General features: G+C 48.5%; 1 protein-coding gene across 2 annotated transcripts; it reads right to left on the bottom strand.

The window, feature by feature from the left end:
* Window positions 1-282: 282 nt before the first annotated feature.
* Window positions 283-20,958, bottom strand: SSR1 (signal sequence receptor subunit 1). Of its 2 annotated transcripts, XM_032971112.2 has the most exons (10): window positions 20,717-20,958; window positions 15,625-15,752; window positions 14,896-14,992; window positions 13,715-13,842; window positions 13,308-13,442; window positions 12,609-12,682; window positions 11,727-11,805; window positions 10,492-10,588; window positions 9,478-9,492; window positions 283-6,188 (listed from the first exon to the last, which is right to left on the bottom strand). In XM_032971112.2, exons 1-10 carry the CDS (start codon window positions 20,790-20,792, stop codon window positions 6,121-6,123), a joined length of 897 nt encoding a protein of 298 aa, XP_032827003.1. In that variant the 5' UTR covers window positions 20,793-20,958; the 3' UTR covers window positions 283-6,120. The 2 variants fall into 2 exon arrangements, with proteins under 2 accessions (XP_032827003.1, XP_032827004.1); XM_032971113.2 differs by lacking the exon at window positions 9,478-9,492 and having other exon boundaries at window positions 20,717-20,955.
* Between the last annotated feature and the right edge of the window lie 129 nt (window positions 20,959-21,087).

The raw sequence follows: 21,087 nt of genomic DNA, 5'->3' as shown, positions 1-21,087 counted from the left end.
TCCAGTATAAATATTGATTTGAACATATTCGGATTCCGATTTATATACTGCCAAGTGGACATAGTTTATTTTTTAAACAGAAGTTAACCAACTCGTCCCGTTGTTTATAACTACCGTGCCAGGAGATCGAATCGAGATTGCGACTCCAAGCGTGCCACGGGAACGTCGTCACTTTAAATCTGGGATTAGAAGGTCAAGAAAAAGTTCAATTGTGTGGAACTCCATCAACCACGCGACAGACTCACACTCACGGCTCCCATGAACGACAACGGGGAGTTTGGGGGGGGGGGATGTCATTTATTTATTTATCCAACCACGGCCACGTTGATTGAATACAATTTGAACAACAACAGCATTTCGTGGAACACTTTACGGGTCTTGGCAACGACAAAAACTAAAACCCGGGCCAACTTGGTGTCTGATGTGCCGGGGGGGGTGGGGGGGGGGGGCACGAAAATAATTGCTCGTAAATAATAACTAAGAGTGAAGCCGCTTTTGTTTGTTATTAGAATTGCTCCACGCCCCCCTCCCCACCCCCGTTTCGATCCCCCGCCCCCCACCAACCTCGTCCACCTCGATTTCGCAGACGTCGGAATTACATATTTTTTGGGACAAAACATTTCCGCGAGTCAATTACAGCAATTAAAAACAAAACAAAGATCCCCCGTATAGGCTTAACAGACTGTTGGGGCAAGTGCTGTTAGCGAGCACCTGATGTTTACACATCGCGCTAGGTACTCATTAGAGGCTGAGTCAACCTAGGGGAGGCCCACGACCGGTTCAAATAATCGTCACTAGTGTTGGCCGCGAGTCAGAATCGAACTCGGTTCGCCGGGTCTGTAGCGCAGCGCGCTAACCGCTACGCCACCGCTCCCCACAATTAAACAAACGAACGACAAATTAATCACTCACGCCCATTCCTAATCAAGTAGTCGATCAAAACGCACGGCCGTACTTCAGCACAACAGACCGTGCGGGATTCGATTGAAGAGAAAATAAAAAAAAACCGAAACATAATTATACTAACACCGTGTTAGAATAAATTGGCAGACCAAGTAACCCAATTACACGCGTGCAACACTCTTGCAAGTGACCCGTCTTGAGTGCGCCACGCAGAATTGTGCAAACATAAACCAGTCGCTATGCCAATTAAACCAACAGGTGGGCGATGTGATACACAGTTTCAGTTTTCAGTTTATTTATTTTGGTATAGCCCTGTGAGCCATTCGGCTCTTGAATCGGGTGCAACCACAACAAACAAACAAAAAACCACGATGGATTTAAAACAATAAATGTTCTATTACTCATGAACAAGCAGCTTGGTGTCGCATTAGTTTTTAATTAACGAGTGAAAGGCTTTGACTACAGGAAGGGTATTTGTGGCCAACGTCGGTCTAAAATATTCCCACCGTCACAGCAGGCGTGCGGTGTTAACGGCACTCGGGAAATTGCCACCGAGTGGCTGATGTTGGGTGGAGTAGTGGCACAGCGCTAGAGACCCCACGAACTAAGTTCAAGTCCCAGCCACGCAGCTCGCCACCGTTTCAAAACGAGAATCTACAACACATTCCCGGAAACTAAACGTAAACACTTTTTTTTGCTTTATTTTCAATTCTTGAAAACGCTTCATTTTCATCCGAGGCCGATCGTTCAAATACCGCCCCCCCGCTCCCGCTCCCAAACCCAACCTTGATAGGAGTTTCTGTGCCAACCGAAGCCCTTTGTGACGTGGGTACATTTCTGACGATGACGACACGATCGCCTGTGATCTAAACACCTCGTTGAATAAAGTCTGCCGTGACACCCCCCCCCCCACCCAACACTTATCGTCCCGAGTGTTCTCTTATTCCCAGCCAAAGCCCAAGTAATTTCCCCATCCCATCCCATCACCCCCCCGCAGCTGCCTAACATTCCCACACGCGCTCAAGCGACCAAGTAGAGTGACATTGTGTTGTTGTGCCAAACTCTTTTCTTTTAACACGTGGCGTTGATAAAGTTAAAGTTCCACTGTGTCCATTTGATTTTTTTTTCATCACACAAGTCACCGGTTTTAAAAGCACATCGCATTCAGACAGGCAACCCCTGCTACAACGCAACGCTTTACAGCGTGTCCTCAAAATACAACGCTTCTACCCGAAGGGGTGGTGTGAATTTTAGTTTTACTTGCAAATGACTCAATTGTGAAAAGAAAACGTCAACATCGCACCCCGACTGATCAACTTAACAAGAGGAACCGCAGGGGGGGGGGGGGGGGAAGAGTCGAGACTCAGGCTTTCCTGAGTTAACCAATGCTCCTTGCGAACGAAACTCCAAATCCTGGCGCTGGTTCTGTTCCTTCTAAGAAGACTAAATTGATTCCAATCAACGGCTTGTAATGGTATATTTATATTGCTTTTGATATTACGCAAATCAAAAATATGCATTGTGCGTTTAGATCGCGAAAGCGATTTAAAGACACACGCGTCGCGAGAAGACGACCGAAATCGCCGAAAATCATCGCAGGCTCAAATCGTGGAACGCGCGCGCAACAATCGAAACGCTGCGGAGAATTTTTTTTCCGCGCGGCAAAAAAATTTGACCGAGCCGATGGGAATGCGCCCGCGCGGTTTTGTCGCGGCGCAGCGCTGAGACTCGGCGGGCAACGACCACACAGCGTGGGCTTTACGCGCGGTTTCAATTTTGAAGCTTTGGCAATACGATGTCCAATGTTTTCAAAGTTTTCACAGGTACCTCCTAAAATACAGGACACGGTATATTCACCCCCCTCCCCTCCCCCGTTATTTTGAGGACACACTGTACATGGCATTTGAGGCAGGGTTTCACAGTCAACTAATTTTTTTTTCTAGATTCTAGAAGCTCCTGCCGGCATATGAGTTTTAATAAAGCAGAGTCCATCTGTCGAGACTCATCGTCACGATTAGCTCGCGTTCCAGACACCGGCGAACACAGGCCACTTTGTGCGTCAACGGAGCTACACGCGCTGCATTAACCCTCGCATGCATCGCGTCTGCCGAAACGATTCGTTGGCACGTCGGCGGCTGTGGTCCACACGCCTCAAACATATCGGTGCGCCCAGTCCCCTCCGTGGGATGTCCACCGACTCGGCGCTGTGACAAGAGTGCTGAACAACGGGAGCTGCTGTGTTGCAGAAACAGCTGGGCGAAAGCAAGAGGCCTGGCATTCCAGGTGGCGGAAAACTTATGTCCAACGTGGAGGACGAGATCAGGACTGTTGCGGAGAAATTACAGTATAGAATTAAACACGTACTTAGTGGGTTACGGTCGACTGATATCGTGTTAAACCGATAAATTAAAAGTTAGGTATTTTGCTTTCAATAATTAATGCATGAGAGGGTTAACAGCCAGGATGTTGCAAAGTCCCAACGACGGATAAAGCAGAGATGCAAGTCCTAAATCGCCGGTCCATTTAGAGCGGCGGTGATGATGATGATGACGACGATGTGTGCGCCACCCGCCTGCAGGAGGTAGTACAGCAAGTAGCCTTATGTTTGCAGCGGATTTGCAGCGTTGCCCTCTCCCATGCGTGGGTTTTCTCTCTGCACTCTGGCTCCCAAGCATGCAAGCAAACCCCAAAAAAAATTGTGCCAAAAGTCTCATGCACGAATAATACAAATCTTTACAAACCGAAATTCAGGCTTTTCTGCTTAATTATCTTGACTAAATATTTTAAATTACCGTATTCTCCCGATAATAAGATGCACCTTAACCCCCACCCCCTTGTATGTCAAAGGAAAAATTGGGTGAACCTTGGAGGTCGGTATATGTGCACATGACTCGACCTGTATAACTTTATCGATCACATTTTTATGAAGGGTTTTACTATGCAGAGAATACGGCAATCGTGCAGTCCCCCGAAGCTCAATTTTTATGATGCTAAACCAATAAGCGCTAAAACCAACGAGTGCCAATTACCATATAGCTTACCACGTAGCACTGCCACTGACGTAGTATATTTATACTATGAGGTGAAAGTGCCCAAATACTGGGCACAACTAAGGCACCCGAATGACACAAGGCGTCTGTAATGCAAGCGTCCAAACTGCTGGGGGTGTGGAGTGGAGGGCACGTGACACCGGCAATCCTATGCCAGGGCTCTTAAAACTGGCAGCCCATGTGCCAGACGTGGCCCTCACAGAGACGTGAAGAGGATTAGTGGGGGGGGGGGGGGGCTACAAAGAGATGATGAACATGAAGACAGAGATGAAAGTTGTAGACAATGAAGACGAGGGCGAGATGAACGAGACTTGTAGACGAGAGGCAAGGGTTAGCTGCTGTACGTGCGGACGTCACCACAACAACTTGCCGTATTTCGCCCGTGTAGGAATTGTCGTTATTATATCACAGCGACGCCATGGAACATCAGTAACATCCGTGCACACGACGTCAAATGGCTCGACAGCACGCAACATTTTTTTCTATTGCAGGCACGCCAGGAAAATATACTTTTTAAGAAACCCTGCTTTACGAAACTGTATCCTAACTGCAGTAATGGAGACAGGGCTGCCCCACAGGGAAGGGGGGAGTGGGGGTTGAAGGGGCGGTGGCAATTTTCTCCAGGTTCTCATACAAAAGTAGATACCAAAACGGGAATTTTTACGTCACGAAATAAGGGGGGGGGCACATCCCCCAAACGGGCCTCCAAGTCCCAGGCCTTCAGGGGACCCCTGGGGCAGCCCTGGAAATGGGGAGTCGATCAGATGTTTCTCATTTGATCTCAAACCCACAATTCCCTGCAGCTCTGCAAACTTGTAGAGCGTGGACACGCTTACGCAACGCTTGAACCGACGAGAATTGCCGTCTAAAAGTGTTAAACCTCGACAGGGTCGCTATTGACGGCAGGTCTCTCATCCTCTAAAGCCGAATCCGTAAGCCACTGCCAAACCCACGGCTGCAGTAAGAGACTACGCTACGAGCAGTGTGTCACTGTAATGCAATTACTTTTTAAGCACTCGAGTGATTAACCGAAATGCGATTTCGTTTCCGCGGATGCCGTTGAACATTCCCCCAACTTCTGAAGAATAATTGAGTTCTTCAAAAGTTCGTTCTGAAGACTGTTCTCATATTTGTACGTTGATACGTTAACGTAGAAGCAGAGTAACATTAATCGGTCAAACAGTTGGGACTTAGTGGAATTGCATAACAAACCAGGTTAGCGGCCACAATATTCCGTAAGAGTACCATATTTTCCAGATTATGACACCGAGTTTTTATCTCCCGGTATATTAGAGGAAGATTTGGGGGGTGCATCTTACACTGCAGGAGGTCGTGTCTATGATCAGATCCGTACAACCTTTTTGAAACCCCGACACAAGTTGAGGGCAGCATTTTGCTTTCCAGAGCATCTTGTGATCAGGAGGACAGGGTACAACATATGACTTGGGAAGAGATCGCCTTATAATGCAACTCTGCAATCTGCTCACCGATTGCTTGCCCACTTAACCACCATGACAATTACAACCCTTTCCTCCTATTGGCTGCTTCCTGCAAGCGAATCTGGGCACGTCATTTTTTTTTACGACACAAGATCGATCTATTTAGCTGCACCGTGGCTCATTAAGTAAGCAACCCGCAGCCACAAAAACTGAAGACAAGTCATAACTATGGAGAGGTTGGAATATTTTTGCAAAATTAAATTCAATCACCGACATCGGGACACCTTTTGCCGAGCTCTTACAAAAACAAAAAAAACAAAATCATACCGAAAGTAACTTCCTTAAAAGTTGGCCACAAATATGAGTTACAGCCGATAGAAAAAAATTACAACATTGTCTTTTATTTTGAGAACATATGAACAAGGCAGGCACTTGCTTTCTTTTTTTTTTGCTTTACCGTGCCTCTCGCATGAATGAAAAAATTAAGCGGGAAATTACAGACGTGCCGTCTCCTTGACGGGGGACACGCTGTGGAGTTTCACAAACATTGGTGGAGGTGAGGAGTTGAAACAATAGTTGGGGGGAGGAGGAGCGGAGCGGGGGCTGATGGCGGTGGTGGTGAGGGTAAGGGAAAGGTAAGGGAAAGGTAAGGGAAAGGTGTATAATTTGTAGCCGAAACGAGTCTGGGGAAGAATAAAAAATAAAAAGAGTGACGACTTGGCCTTTCTTTATTCGCTGACGCCCTCGGATCGCCGGGTCACGCGCTTGCGTGGGGACCGCTTTGGGGAGGCCTTGTCTGCACACGGGACAGAGGGGGGAGGCGGAGGAGGAGGAGGGGGAAATAACGACACGTCAATAAGACGGCAGGAACCACACGCGTTGGGGCAACCTCAAGGTCACTGCATCCCTATTAACCATCAGTGGGGATCGGGGGGGTGGGAGGGGGAGTTATCTATAGCTTTGGAAAAATTATGGCCCCTCGTTTACGGAATTGGTTCGTGGAATTCAGCACGTAGGTGGAACCGAAGGCACCGCCATCATCGCAGCATTGATGAAAAAGGTCAATTGGTCCTAGTGTATTACAGTTTATAACATGAAGGGCAGTTCTACAAATGAGTCGACATTTAAAAAAAAATACGTACATATTGGGCTGTCATTTTGCAGGCAATTATCTAAGTTTCATTAATAAAATATACATCTGATTTTAACCAAAAAAATTACATTCGTCCATAACATTGCTTGAAAAAGTAAAAGTTACACAATCGATGGACTTTCTGGGCAATGGGCCGAGTTCACATCGCAGAGGGGCCCTCTCTCTCTCTATGTGGTGTGAAGGGCCCATTGCCTGAAATGTCGACCATTATCTATGTTTTTCTTTTTAAAGTGAGAGTGTATTGATGAATGCGTAGATTTTTTTCCCCCTGCATTTGTGCACCACTGCCAATGCAGTGTCAACAAACAATGTTTTAATTTACAGTTGCCAATTGTTCGACATTTATATGCCCATGTAAAAAGCCACTTTGTGATTACCCCAACGATCACCCGCGTCGTTAAAGAGTCTGAAACGGTGGCAGATCTGCCCATAGGCAAACGTTTAGCCAACTCCGCTTCAAAAATGACTGTGAAAGATTCTCTTTTCACGCACGGTAACACCTCCACAGCTCCCAGCACTGCGTATGACTAAAAAATGATTCTCGGCTCTCGAGTATCAGGCAAAAATCATTTGAGGACATGCACACTCAAGCGGTCACAACACCACATGCAGATAATTATAATCCTCAACTCCCCAATTAAGTCTTGTGGCTATTTGGATAAGGGAGATAGATTCCTTTGGGGTTTTTTTTCATTACCGATGTGCGCAGTATACAATTCTCCCAATTAATCTCTACAAACAACTACATGAATCACCTAGTTGTGTGTCTTTGCTGAATACATAAAATAAATGGCATTGTGATTTATAACCACAGCAAACTTGTATGGCAATGGTTAAAAATAGTTACAGAATTCCGTGTCAAAATAAAACAATACAAAAATGGTGAAATAATCACTGTCAATGAAGAATGGCAAGAACGATCTCCCCAAAGTTACCCGAATTGACTTAAGGCACCATGGCTACATGGTGGGCAGTACATGGTGAAGCAAAACAAAAATATTGCCGTTATGCACTTCTATGCTCCCACAAATATGCTCCAATACCAATGCCCACCATGGCGCCTGTGCCTGGCCAGGTGCACTTTGAGGCCACGTGAAGTGTCGTCGCAGGCTCTCCGATAGGTCATGGGACAGACCAAGGTGCCATAGGTTGACTGAGATGACTGGCAGATGCACCAGCTGCGCCCCCCCTATTGCGCAAAATATGTTCCCTGCCTTCCCCAACATGCATCATCAGGTATTAAAAAAAACCCCACAACAATAGGTTTTACCCTTTCAAATATAAATCAAATATTGGGGCCCAACCTGACCGACTGCCAAACCTGCCATATGTTATCACAGCATTTGTGTTTGCATGTTCACCACAAGTACTGCGTGTGGTTAATGCAGTAACTTGATGCCTTGCAAAAGGTTTCTATTTGGTGTTTGAACATCGTAACACCTCCTGCTTTATTGCCAGAAAGGGTAAAACCTATTCTTAATTTTTCATACTTTGATACTGGCAAAAATGTCCCATTATGCATCTTCTAGCAAGGTTAAGTTCGATCACCTAACCACCCCCAGCCGATGACCTTCATCCGGCAGTGGGCTGACAAGGGTCCATATGCGGACACACCATGGGCCTTAATACGCACCCAGCCCCAGCGATTAAACCCGGGTTCTCCAAAGTTAATGGCTCAATGTCTCAATCACGCAGCCACTATTCCCCGGAGTGGGATTAACGATCGGTGGATGAGATGGGCAAACTAGCCAGCACGACTGCTGTGGTGTATCCCAATATAGCGCACGACGCATTGTTTTAACGGCACTGTCCATTTCATTAGCAAACCATTAATTAGTCTGTGAATGCATGAACATGCCTCCGCAACTTTGGCAAGCCACAGTATGGGAAACAGACAGGGAGGGCAGCCAAAGGAAGGGTGATAAAACAAAATACAACGGTGGACAGAAAAGACAGGATGTAGACAAATATGGAAAACTAGAACCGCATACTATTGAAGGAAAAACAAAGTCCGCATTTGAGAAGGCTTCATTCCAGCAGTGGATTGAGAATTATAGTTGCCAAGCAGCAGGCTGCATGATACTAATTACGTATTTATTCAGGAAAGCCACACCGAGTCGGAAGGCTCTTTTTCAAGAGGGTCCCGCTACATCTGGGTATTTGGCCAACACCAATGACACTCCGTGTGTGTTCAGCGATGACAGGACACCCGACAAGGAAACACAAGCAGAACACAAGGTGGAGAGAACCTACGAACTCTACACAGAACGGTGCCAGAGTCGGGAATTGAACCCAGGTCCTTTCGTGCCGTGTGGCTCAAGTGTTACCACAGTGCCACCCCTGCCACTAACGTAGATAAATAAGAGTTATTTCTCATGTACATGAACAACAATTTCATCAGCATCGTGCATTAATTTACGTGTATTTGAAGGCAGTATATCTGCAATTAATCAAATCTCATGCAAAGCAATTGCATAGCTAAATCACTTGCAACTGCATCTCTAATGGTCGCTGTACACGTACCATGCAAAAGACACGAAGGGACAGAGAATTTTGACTGTATTTGCAAAAGTTCGACTCTTGTAAATGCACAGCCTCCATGCCTGGTATACAGGGCGTGGCGGGTCCAATAACGACCCTGACACCTGCTGTATATTTGAAGTTTGCGTGTTCTCCCCGTGGCCGTGTGGATTTTTCTCCGGGTCCTCCAGCTTTTCCCTCCATGTTTAGAATCAACGTCACGCGTTTTAGAGCATTTGGCTGCTATAAATGTCCACGTGACGATAGGCCACTTTGTTGAGCTATCATTTGTGGACAGGTCGCTTCTGAAAAAAAGAGCCATATTGCTCAGTGGGCCTGACCTGGGCAAAATCAAAATAGTTTACGGCACGAAACAACCATCGCAAGGACATGCGCCGCGCACACGACTCACCTCTCCGGCTTAGCTCTTGGGAATCGGCGGAGGAACACGGTCACGCACGAGAGGACAGACGGTGAGCGCGAGACGGCGGACGTGAGAAAAACAGAAAGCGCGGCCACGGTGCAGAGTGTGACCGAAGCCAGGGAAGGGAGGTGGGGGTGGGGGGGGCGGTCAGGATTTTTACGCTCCAACTAAATTCACAAAAAGAACAGCTCACATGTTGAAACTACAAACCTCGGGGGTAATGTATGCGTGTACTATGTTGAAGTTATTCCGCACCGTACGTAGCCAACCGCGCTAATCCGAAGGTGCCGGGGAGAGACAACAAACTAAAACAAAAAAAGCAGTTCTCAAGAAATTAGTTTTAAATCTAATTTTTTTGAACACAATTGAACACCTTCATTGCAAGGCCTCTTGGCGTAATCTAGGGGTAGCCCCCAACGGGCCGACATTGTGTCGCGCCGCAGGCTAATGTGGGAAACTAAGATGAGGCTTGCGCGACTTGCACGATACGGGAACGCAAACTACGGCACTCTGGCCATGTGATTTGAGAGAGATAGTGAATGAGGAAGTGAGACCGAGCGGGCCTATACGCGAGCTGGTCAATAAGTTGGCGGAAGAAGAGAGGTTAACAATAGCGCTAGACAAGGAACCAACGAGAATAGCTCGCTTGCGTGGTTCAGTGAATGAGCGAGCGGGTCGAGCGAGCGAGCCATTTGTGCCAGGGAGTCGGCAAGCAAATGAGAGTAGGGGGGGATGTAGAGTGAGCGAGACCACGAGTGGGAAAAATATGCGAGTTGACCAGCGAAATCGGGCGAACGGCAGCGCTAGCAAGAAGGCGAGCGTAAAAGACTCGCTCGCACGAAGTGAATATGTGAGCACGAGCGGGAGCGAGACAGTGAATGCGGAAGCGAGTTGGCTTGTGACCGAGTGACCAGGCATAAACGCGAGTCGGTCAGCAAGTGAGCCAATCTGGCGAGTGAGCGAGCAAGGGTGCTCGCAAGTGGGCAAGCGTGAACGACTCACTCATATGGTTGAGGGTCTCCTGTGGGATCCAGCTCATATCCACACCGTTCGGATTAGACGTCCCCATCTCCACGGGCTTCGCGCTTGGACGCTTGCGCTGGACACACACGATGGACAGGTGCACGGACACACGCAATGAGATCCGATTGTCGAGCGAGCGGGTGACACGTGCGTGATTAAGCTCAGTCACACCGAGCACAGCTGAGGGCATACGTTCATCTTACGGTGGAATCGCACACCCCACCTCCACTTCAGAACAGCGCACGGCAGACGCGGCTATCTCCAACACTGGTGGACAATTAAGAATAGCCCGCCACAGTGCGACTGCGGTCACCAGCCTAAAACCATGGACCACACAGTAACGCGACTGCCCCGCCTCCATCATTTGCAGGCAGCAGTTTCAGACATGCACCAGGTGTCTGTGCGAGTCTATGAATGCCCACGTGAGTCTATGCGTCTCAAATGAGTTGGTGGTAACTCCATTGGCAGTGGTATACAAGCGCAATTAACAAAAAAAGAAACTCAAAACATTCGTCAATAACATTGCCTTAAAATGAAAAAGTATAGAATAGGCGACTATTCGGGCAATGGCCCATATTCACAGTAGAGAGAACGGCCGGGCAGGTTGACCTGCCTGACTTGCCTGACCTGGCCTCTCTACGTGCTGTAAAGAAGGGCTACTGCCCGAAACGTCGCCTGTGAATTACCATGTAAAACCATGTAACACACAGAAATATTCCTGCCCACTTTGATCGTTTTCTGGCAGAATTTCACACATTCACCAGGTGTCTGTTTTGAGTCAATGGAAGCACATCTAAGGCTATAGGTCTCTATCGCCTCAAGTGGTGTCGAGATGTTAACCATCTTGCCTGGTATACAGGAGGTTGTGGATTCGATCTCGACCCTGGCGCCTGATTATTTCGAGTTTGCATTTTTTCCCCGTGGTCGAACAATTTTTCTCCAGGTACTCCGGTTTTACCCTCCACATTTATAAACATGCATTTAGAGTATTTGGCTGCTACAAATGTCCACATGATAAGCCACTACGTTCAGCTATCATTTGTGGCCAGGTTGCTTCTGAAAAAGAGCCACATAGCTCAGTGGGCCTCACCTGGTAAAACAAAAATCGTTGAGTTCAGTTCTAAGTGTCTCCATGTACGTCTGTGTGTAAGCATACGGGTTTTTTTTTGGTAATTCACCAGGCTACTCCTGAAGCCATCCACTGGCTCACTCACCTTGCGAGACTCGAGCAACTGGTGTGCGCCGACCAGGAGCAGCACCACCAGCCCGGCGAGGAACATGTACATGAAGAACCTGGGGCAGAACACGGGGACACGTTCCACTCACTCCCGCTCCAACGCACACTCACTTCAGCTCACAATCACGACGGGACTCAACTCACAGGAGCTCACGCATACAAGGACAAAGATCCTCCCCCCCCCCCCCCCCGACCCCCCCAGGATAGCCTTCATAGACTTTTGGGCCAAGTGCCATTAGCGAGCACTTATGACTGCGAGCACAGCACAGTATGGAGTGGGTGGCCAGCACCATGCCCGACCGCGTTTGTCTCCTAGTGGCGATGTTTACACATCGCACCAGATATTCATTTGAGGTCGAGTTGAGCTAGGGGAGGCCCAGGACCGGTTCAGATAATCGTCCCTCGTGCTGGCCATGAGCGGGAATCAAACTCGGGTCGCCGGGTTCATAACGCAGCGCGCTTACAGCCACACTACCATTCCCTATACTTACGCCATGTCACACGCTCACATTCATACTTGCCGCGAACTCACGCACCCGCAAATAATTTAGCTCGGACTCGCTCAAATCAACATTATCTGCTAACACTCACCAACCCTTATGATACCCCGCGCACTCGTTCACATTCACACTTGCTGCTACCTCGCACACGCCCACTCACTCTCACCCATGCTTAGCTCAGACTCGCTCACCTTCACACCGGCACGCACTTGACACCAACTCGCACTCGCGCACGCTCATGCTCACGCTGACATTCACACTTGGCTATACTCACCGCCGACGCGTGCGCTCTCCCCATTCACACAACTGTCCACAACCGCACGAGGTGACGCTCGCTAACGCCCGCCCCGACCACTCACGTCTCTCCGTCGATTCCCTCATCCGGCTCGGTGACGGTTACGGTTTGGTTGAATACGGCGTCGCGGTACTGTGCCTGCAGACAAGGTGGGTATCACGCACGCCAACACCATCGACATTAACGGCACGGCCCCCTTCTCGACCACCACCGCGACGTCCCTGAAAGCTGTACAGATTATAAATGCAACATTGCGCATAACCTTCAAACCTAATGCACAATAATGAGGCATACTTCACCTACCTGCACTTACCAGCATGGTGAGGTATGGTAAAAATAAATATCCATGACCGACACGGCATGGGAAGGCCTTCAACCGGCAGTGGTTTGACAAAGGTCCGTGAATTATTTGTAATATAATTAATATTTGCGCATAGGGATATTTTTTTCTGCACAGCTTGATTTCACAAGGGTAACATAAATAAACCTAAATAAATCACCAACGCGTGTACTTGCAATCGTACACGCGTGCATATGCAGTCATGCGTGCGTGTACGTGTGCAAATGTGACCGTGAGCACACGTACGTAAGATCGTACACACACACGTACGTGCGATCGTACACACACACGTACGTGCGATCGTACACACACACACACGTACGTGCGATCGTACACACACGTAAGCATCCTTCTGTGTGATCGCGAGTACGTGTGATCGTTCAAGCGCGCATCGTGCGATCGTGAGCGTGCGTAGGCACGTACCGTAGCGTCACGGTATCCCAGGCTGATGACTAGGCCGAAGGGGCGCCCCCCCATGGGCTCGGCAGGGATGAAGGAGTACTCGAAGGTTGCTTGGTGATGGGGCTTCACCAGCGTGTCCAGCTGCAGCGCCGTGAACTGGAGGGGCACGCGCACACGGCGGCACACGTCGCTCATCGTTGACGGTGAACGGATCACTCGGCGAGTGAAAAAGTCCGTGAGCAAGCAAGAGAGTGAGTGTACGAGCGAGTTGACAAGCGAACTGAAGAGCGGGTGAGTACTGGTTTCGTGAGCAAGTGAGCGGGTGAGTCAATCGTTGGGTGGGTGTGTGAGTGATTAAGCGGATAAGCAAGGGACAGACAGGTGAAGCGCGTGACTGAGCGAGAGAGCGGGTGAACTCTTGCGCTCACGTTCTGGATGTAGAACTGGAAGTCCTGGGGGTAGCGGAAGGAGGCATCGAGAGACTCCACGACAAACTCCTCCGAGCCGTTGTTGGAGAAGCCGACGAGGAACTTGACAACGCGGTTGGCGGGGAAGTCTGCGACGAAAGAAAACGAGTTCGCTCCAGCGCTCGTGAACGTTCCAAAAGGCATCAAAACGAGCTTCGCCACACCTTCAAAAGGACTGAGAGGTAACTGCTGTTAACTTTAAATTAATAGTACACAGAGGTCAAAATTACCACATCTGCATTAATTCGTCCAATACAGAACCAACATCTGATGCAAATCCTCGTGCAATCTCACGCAAAACCCTCGTGTTTATACTTGGTGCAGTTCAATTGTCGAGCAGAAAAAATATTGCTCATCCCATAAAATGATGACTTTCTAGCCATTCCAGACATCCTTCGAATATACATCGGTCACAAACTCAGTCTATACGTATATGTTTACATACGAGTCAGATGTTTAAAACCGACACAGAAAAGAGCAGTAAAATAGGTATAGGAATAGGTTTTACCCTTTTAACTGGCACAAAAACTGACACCTTTATTCAAGGCATCATGTTTTCAATAACCACTACACAAGCAGTCAAAATGCAAACAAAAAAGACAACTCTGATAATAATATGCACTGTCCTTGAATTTGATTGGTCCACACCCGAGACAGCTTTTCTTAGAGCCTAGTCTCCATTGGTGTTGGACCAGAAGACGCCAAAAGGCGTACAACTCAAAAACAGCGCACTATCAGAGTATTGAGGGCTCGGGTTAGCATTTACATTATGAGACCTCCTTTGCCAGAAACAAGATATAGGAATAGGTTTTACCCTTTTGGCGTCTTCTGGTCCAACACCAATGGAGACTAGACTCTAAGAAAAGCTGTCTCGGGTGTGGACCAATCAAATTCAAGGACAGTGCATATTATTATCAGAGTTGTCTTTTTTGTTTGCATTTTGACTGCTTGTGTTGTGGTTATTGCAAACATGATGCCTTGAATAAAGGTGTCAGTTTTTGTGCCAGTTAAAAGGGTAAAACCTATTCCTATATCTTGTTTCTGGCAAAGGAGGTCTCATAATGTAAAAGCAGTAAAATAGCTTTGGGAAGAGCGGTGTTGGACATAGGGAACAGTAAAGGAGGAGGAGAAAGAGGTAATACCATCGCCCTTGACGAAGAGGATGGTCGTGTGAGCATGTGGAGAAGCGGTGGGCTCCCCTGTGCCCCCTTCCTCTTCCTCATCCGCGTCTTCTCCCGTCTGTCGCACAAACGGGACACGAATACATAATCAGAATCTTGATTTAGACTGGAGGAATCCGATGAGCTATGAAGCTATTTTTTTTTACACACATCCAGATTACACAGGGCACGATCATCCCATCTGGCGACAGAACCTACTCGGCCCCCCCACTCTAAAGGATAGTCCACACTGTTTTTTTTTTCCGGAGGGTCCTGCTAAATTGGGATGTTTGCCATTGTGTGTTTTTGATATACGGGAGGAAGCAGAGCCTGGAGGAAACCCACGCAGAACACAGGGGGGAGAACATACAAACCCCACGCAGAAAGGTGCCCGAGTCGGGAACATGAACCCAGACGCTTCTTCAGAATCAGAATAATCAAACTCAGAATATTTAGTGATGAGCTATAAAGCTTTTTCACAGATGTCCAGTAGAGACGGGCACAAGCATTGTCCACTGTGCCACCCTGCCACCTAAACAGAGTTGTAATAGGGCTGTTCATATTGGTCCTTTTGCATGCAAATCACTGCAAAACAAAGTGATTATCATCTTTTCCCCCCATTGTGAAGTTTTTTTTTATAATGACGACGGACGCAGAGTTGCGCTCAGGATAATTGAGCACAAGAAAGCTGCCACCGTCGCAAGTCATCACCATGGCTGTCTGCGGTTCTTCATCTTCCACCTCCGTGTCGTCCTCCTCGTCCTCCTCCTCGTCTTCCTCCACCGCTGCGTCTACTTCGTCATCGGTCACGTCTTCGTCAGCTCGAGCAAATGCAGGACCTGAAATCACATTGGTGTTATGACGACGACGGTGGCGACTGCACAGTACATGCTGCACTCCAATCGTCACATTTTCACCCCTACTAAGGGGCCGCCGACATCTCGTGGCGTAGCTGGCAATTCCTATAGATACCAGCGTGTAGGTTCGTGCAGTTGTACTCTACGTTTTCGGCATAACCCAAAAACACACCGGAGATGTTCACAAATCTGACCGTTTTACAGACTATAATGCATTCTCAATCTCACACACGTTCACTTACAAGTATGCCAGGGTATTTTCACGTGTTAAAAGCAGTCTGCATTTATTTTTTCCCCCATTCACCCATTTGCATATCTGTCAACCCATACGGTTTTATCCGTATTCTTGTACATGGTAATTTAGTTCAGGTCCATATGGCATACAGCCGTTTTCATACGGGCAAAATAATAATTGTCTATTTATTTGTGTTTCTCCCTTGTGATGGGACTTTGTCGGATGAACGTTGAGATTTATAAGGGGCACGGGGTGTCCAATAAGGTCTGAAGTGGTCTGTAATAAGGTAGGCACTGATAAGGGGTTGACAGCAATGGGCTTGCATATGGGCTTGCGTATGGGCTTGTGTATGGGCTTGCGTATGTGCAATGAAGAACTTCCATTGCCCGAAATGTTGTCCATGATTTACGTTTCTGTCTAAGGCAGCCAGCCCTATTGGCAACTATGTTGAGTTCTTTGTGTATGGTGTGACTGTCATTTTCTATCCCAAGTTCATATAACGGCCTCCTCATATTACTGCCAATAGCTCAATCCCCGGAGAGTCAAATATGCAACGTTTTTGTGTAATATCGATGTTGGTGCCAATGACCACTTAACCCTGAAAGGATTTGGGTAACTAAGCAGAGTTGAGCTTGAATATCGCTTGGATGGGCGTCCATTAATCTTGGAAGATTCAATACGTGGGTATAGTTTGCTCTCAAAAGCACAAGTTCACGTTGATTCAATGAGACTTATAAAACTTGCTGGGAATTGCAAGGCAGACTTCACTGAAGTTGCAGTAAACAGGAAGTGTAAAATTACTTGGCAGTAATTAATCGTGCCGGTGACAGAATCACCAGGAATGTGCCCAAATTTCATCGGATCTCAGGCGTGAAAGTAGGAATGAGCATGGATAGTGCTCGGATGGGCAACGGCCATGCATGAAACAAGTGTTATAGACTGCTGTGGGCCTACATGGTGAGTAGTGGGTGGTGCAGAAAAACACAATTTTTATACCGTACTGTACGTCTATGCTTCCACATTTAGTCTCCCCGCCCTCACCAACTCGCACTGACCAGCGTGGCGTGTCGTCAAACAACCCCCAACTTCATGCAATGTGTGGAGTAGGTATTCACTAAGTGGTGGATTGATACAAAAAAAAGGCTGTGCATATAGAACATTGATCGTATTGCTTATGATGTGCTGTAACAAAGAAACCTAAACAAAGATCTGAATAGTGTGTAAAGAAGTGTGGGGAGAGACACATGCTCAGAATTACACTGATACACAGAGGTGCATGGATGAGAAGCATATGTTCTCCTGTCAGCTTGACATTATCAAGGGGTACTACGAATCCCACTCATAGCAAATGTTACTAATGAATGCATGTGGAGCACAATTACCAATCATCGTCATCGTTATGAAGAAAACTGCAGTTATTTGGGCACATCAATACATCCAGCAGACTTTCCAAAACCACTGCTGCTGCATAGGTCTATGCGGTTATGAAGGACAGCTCTCCGATGTGTTTCTGGAATGAACCGCGTGCCATTCGGCTTGATGTCCGACGTTCCGCTCCTCGTCCTGGTGGCAGCTTCTTTTTCATCATCGGCCGAATTGATGAAGATCCCAGCACGTATGCGGTTGTGCGAAACGTCACGGTGCCAAGCAAAGCCGCAGTACAACCCAAAAACGCATCCCAACCATCCGGCCTTGCACTATTTGAAGGCAAATCGACTAAAGGAGGTGCGCGCCCAAGGACTGGGATTCAGAACATATGAGACTGCAAAGGCTAAATAAAATCACATCCAGCTGAAAAAATGAGGTTGAGGAACAGGCGAGATCGAGGGAGAGTACAATCAGCAATGCCAACCTCGTGGTTAGACCAGACATGATGAAATGGACAGAGAGCGAGAGGGGAACACATGGGTCGGGAGAGAGAAGGATGCAGGCCAATGGATGCGTTAGTTACCTATTATTCCACCAGCTGATCACCCGCTGACACTGTCTACGTGCCTCAATGGGTACGACTACCAGGATAAGGTGAGTCGGGTTACAACAAACCTTTTAAACATCCATATATGGTGGCAGCCTAACACTACCAAACTAGTATAAAATAATGCAATGCACACACACATATTATGTAAGATTTCCAACATGTGTTTGTCCTCAGGAGAATTTAATTGTCAGTATGGTAAGCCGTCTTGGCTGAAGTGATTTGCATATATCCATTTTATTTTTGACACATACACAAGCTCACAACTTCATACTTGATCATCTGTAGTTATGCCCCCCTCTTCCCCAAGTCACAGAGGTATCGTAATGCAAAAAAAACATTCAACCTTAGTTGAATGGATTTGAAGTGTAAAATAATTCACTTACAAGATAGTGGCCTAGGAGATATTATTTTTACCAGGTAAGGCCCACTGAGCTATTAAGCTTCTTTTCCAGAAGCGACCTGGCCACAAAAAGATAGCTGAACGAAATTACGTATCATGTGGCAATGTATCGCAGCCAAATACAGTACTCTAAACGCACGTTTCTAAATGTTGAGCGGAAAAAATGGAGGACGCGGAGAAAATCCACGCAACCACGGGGAGAGAGACATGCAAACTCCAAATATACAGCAGGCGTCAGGGTCGAAATTGAACTCAAGGCCTCCTGTATACCTGGCGAGGTAGTTAACATCTCGCCACCGTGGCACCCCAGTGCATTGGAGGCATGGGTTGGTGCATCACTCCCAAACCAAGTTTCCTGTCACATGAAGCCACTCTCATTCGCGAAAATAGCCAAACATATTTCCAATGTAACAAGACCACCCTACTGACAAAAAAAAATAGTCAAGCTTTCGCTGGACAAATACATGACGATATTATTTCGCATGCTTTGATGCTTTACGCGACACCATTGCATAGCTGCCAACCCATACGGTTTACCCCGTATTCTTGTACAGGGAAATTGAGTCCTTAGGCCCAAACGGCGTATAGCCGTTTCAATACGGGCAAAAAATAAATTGTCTATTTGCTTGCGTTTCTCTCCCTTGTGATGGGGACCTTGTAGGATGAACGTTGAGATACGTAGGGGCACGGGGTGACTAATACGGTCGGAATTGGTCTGTAATAAGGTAGGGCAACTGAGAAAGGGTTGACAGATATGTTACTGAGAGATACGCGACTCTAAATATGACTGGACAGGGGGGGGGGGGGACGAGGAGATGAACGGGTGACTCAAAACAATACACAGCAGGTTCGATAAATAATTTTGACCGTGATGGAAAGTCATGGGGGGGGGTGTGGCTTGGGTATAGTTGCAGGCCATAGGGACACGTCATGGCTAGCGGCAGAGGCTGCGATGGTGATGGTGTGTGTGTGTGGGGGGGAGTGTGTGGAAGAGGCCTTCGTGTACAGCAGCGGGCTGACCGGGTCGTGAGTGATGGAGCGAGTAACGAAATTGCCACGTTCTGATTATGCGACAACTAAACCTGACTCATTGGCCGTGTCGGGTGGTGCCGGGTTGTAACGACACATTTATATATTTACGCGAACTAACCCACCCACCCACCCCCCCCTCCATCAAAAACAAACCCCTTGTATTTTATCGATATTGGTCGCGAAAGCCTGCTCACTGCGTGTTAAAGTGACGGGTCCGTGTGCCTGCAAGAAGCGTCGCCACCACACCATATGGTTGGTGCCCGAATGGAACTGGCGCCGAGTCGCAGTGAGATCGGGCCCGTTCGAGTCGATCGGTAAAATTGGTTTAAAAACAAAAAGAAAATGAATTAAAAAAAACTAAAACTACCACCACCACCACGAGTTCGACCGCGGGCCGCATATTCTCCACCGTCGATTGCCATGGAACCGTGCGTCCCACCACCACCACCACACCGTGCGTCCCACCACCACCACCACACACCGTGCGTCCCACCACCACCACCACACACCGTGCGTCCCACCACCACCACCACACACCGTGCGTCCCACCACCACCACCACACACCGTGCGTCCCACCACCACCCCCCCACACCGCCCCAGCGCGCAAGTGCCACGACTTCAAAAGCGCGCACGGGAAAAAAAATAATAAAAAAAAGATTCCCAAAGCCTGTTTGCAATTCCTAGCCCGCTTTAGGCGAGGCGAGGCGGGCGAGCGAGGCAGGCGAGGCGGGGTGCCCGCGGGGAGCCCCCGTCGGGAGTCGCGGGGCCCCCTTCCCCGTTGGCTCGCGATGCCGCCACGTGGACGCCAGGAGGGGGGGGGGGCAACGGGGAAGCGGCGGCGGCGGCGGCGACGGACGTCGATCGCGGCGGCAACATGCGAGGAGGAGGAGGGGGGAGGGGAGGAGGAGGAGGCCCCTCGGCAAGGCCACGTCAGCGTCTTTTCCTCTTCGCCTCAGCGAAAGCAGCACCGACTGACGACTCAAACCACCACCACCACCCAACGCCGCCGATTAACTTTTACCAGCGATTTAAAAAAAATAAAACAACAACGCGTTGCTTTAAATAAGACGTTCGTTTGTAAAAAAAAACCAATCGCGTTAATTTTTGTAATGTTTCCACCACCACCACTACCACTACCACCCCCCTCACGCAAGCAAACGAACGCTCCCCCTCATTGACGGCAATGGTTAACGTCGCTCGCTGCAGTTCAATCCCGACTGTCAATCTCGTCGTCGGCTACGAGCGTTTCAACACAAAACAACACGTTAGATATATATCCTTGTTGTTGTTAACAACCTACCTTTGCCGTTTAACAGCACGGCGAGGGGCATCGCCAGCAGCAGCACGAGGAGGAGTCTGGAGACGCCGTGGAACATGATGATGATGCTGATGATGATAGTGGTGGTGGTGGTGATGGTGGTGGTGGTGGCCCTGACGCTGGTGGTGGCTGCGGGAAAGAGAACGCGCGGATCGGCGGCGGCGGCTCCTCGCGCTCACGGATTCGGGGTGCCAGGGGGCGGGGGGTGAGGATCCGGATCCCCCCACCACACCTCCCCCACACTCCACCCCCTCCCCCGACTCAAGCTTGAGGGGGTTGGGAGGGGGTTGGGAGGGGTAAAGGGGGCGGGGTAAAGGGGGTGGGGGGGGTAAAAGGGGGTGGGGGGCAAAGGG

The sequence above is a fragment of the Petromyzon marinus genome, chromosome 45 (genome assembly GCF_048934315.1).
Source record: "Petromyzon marinus isolate PM22_M1 ecotype Great Lakes invasive population chromosome 45, UKy_Petmar_22M1.pri1.0, whole genome shotgun sequence".
NCBI classification, from domain to species: Eukaryota; Metazoa; Chordata; class Hyperoartia; order Petromyzontiformes; family Petromyzontidae; genus Petromyzon; species Petromyzon marinus.
This window is presented reverse-complemented; position numbering and strand designations above follow the sequence as displayed.

Bases quoted from the DNA above. Each gene is read 5' to 3' on its own strand.
- SSR1 (XM_032971112.2), bottom strand. From the start codon at position 20,792: ATGTTCCACGGCGTCTCCAGACTCCTCCTCGTGCTGCTGCTGGCGATG. The intron at 13,843-14,895 runs GTATTACCTCTT...CTTTCGTCGCAG, and splicing joins CCTCTTCGTCAAGGGCGATG to ACTTCCCCGCCAACCGCGTT. The intron at 12,683-13,307 runs GTACGTGCCTAC...CCTTGTCTGCAG, and splicing joins TGGGATACCGTGACGCTACG to GCACAGTACCGCGACGCCGT.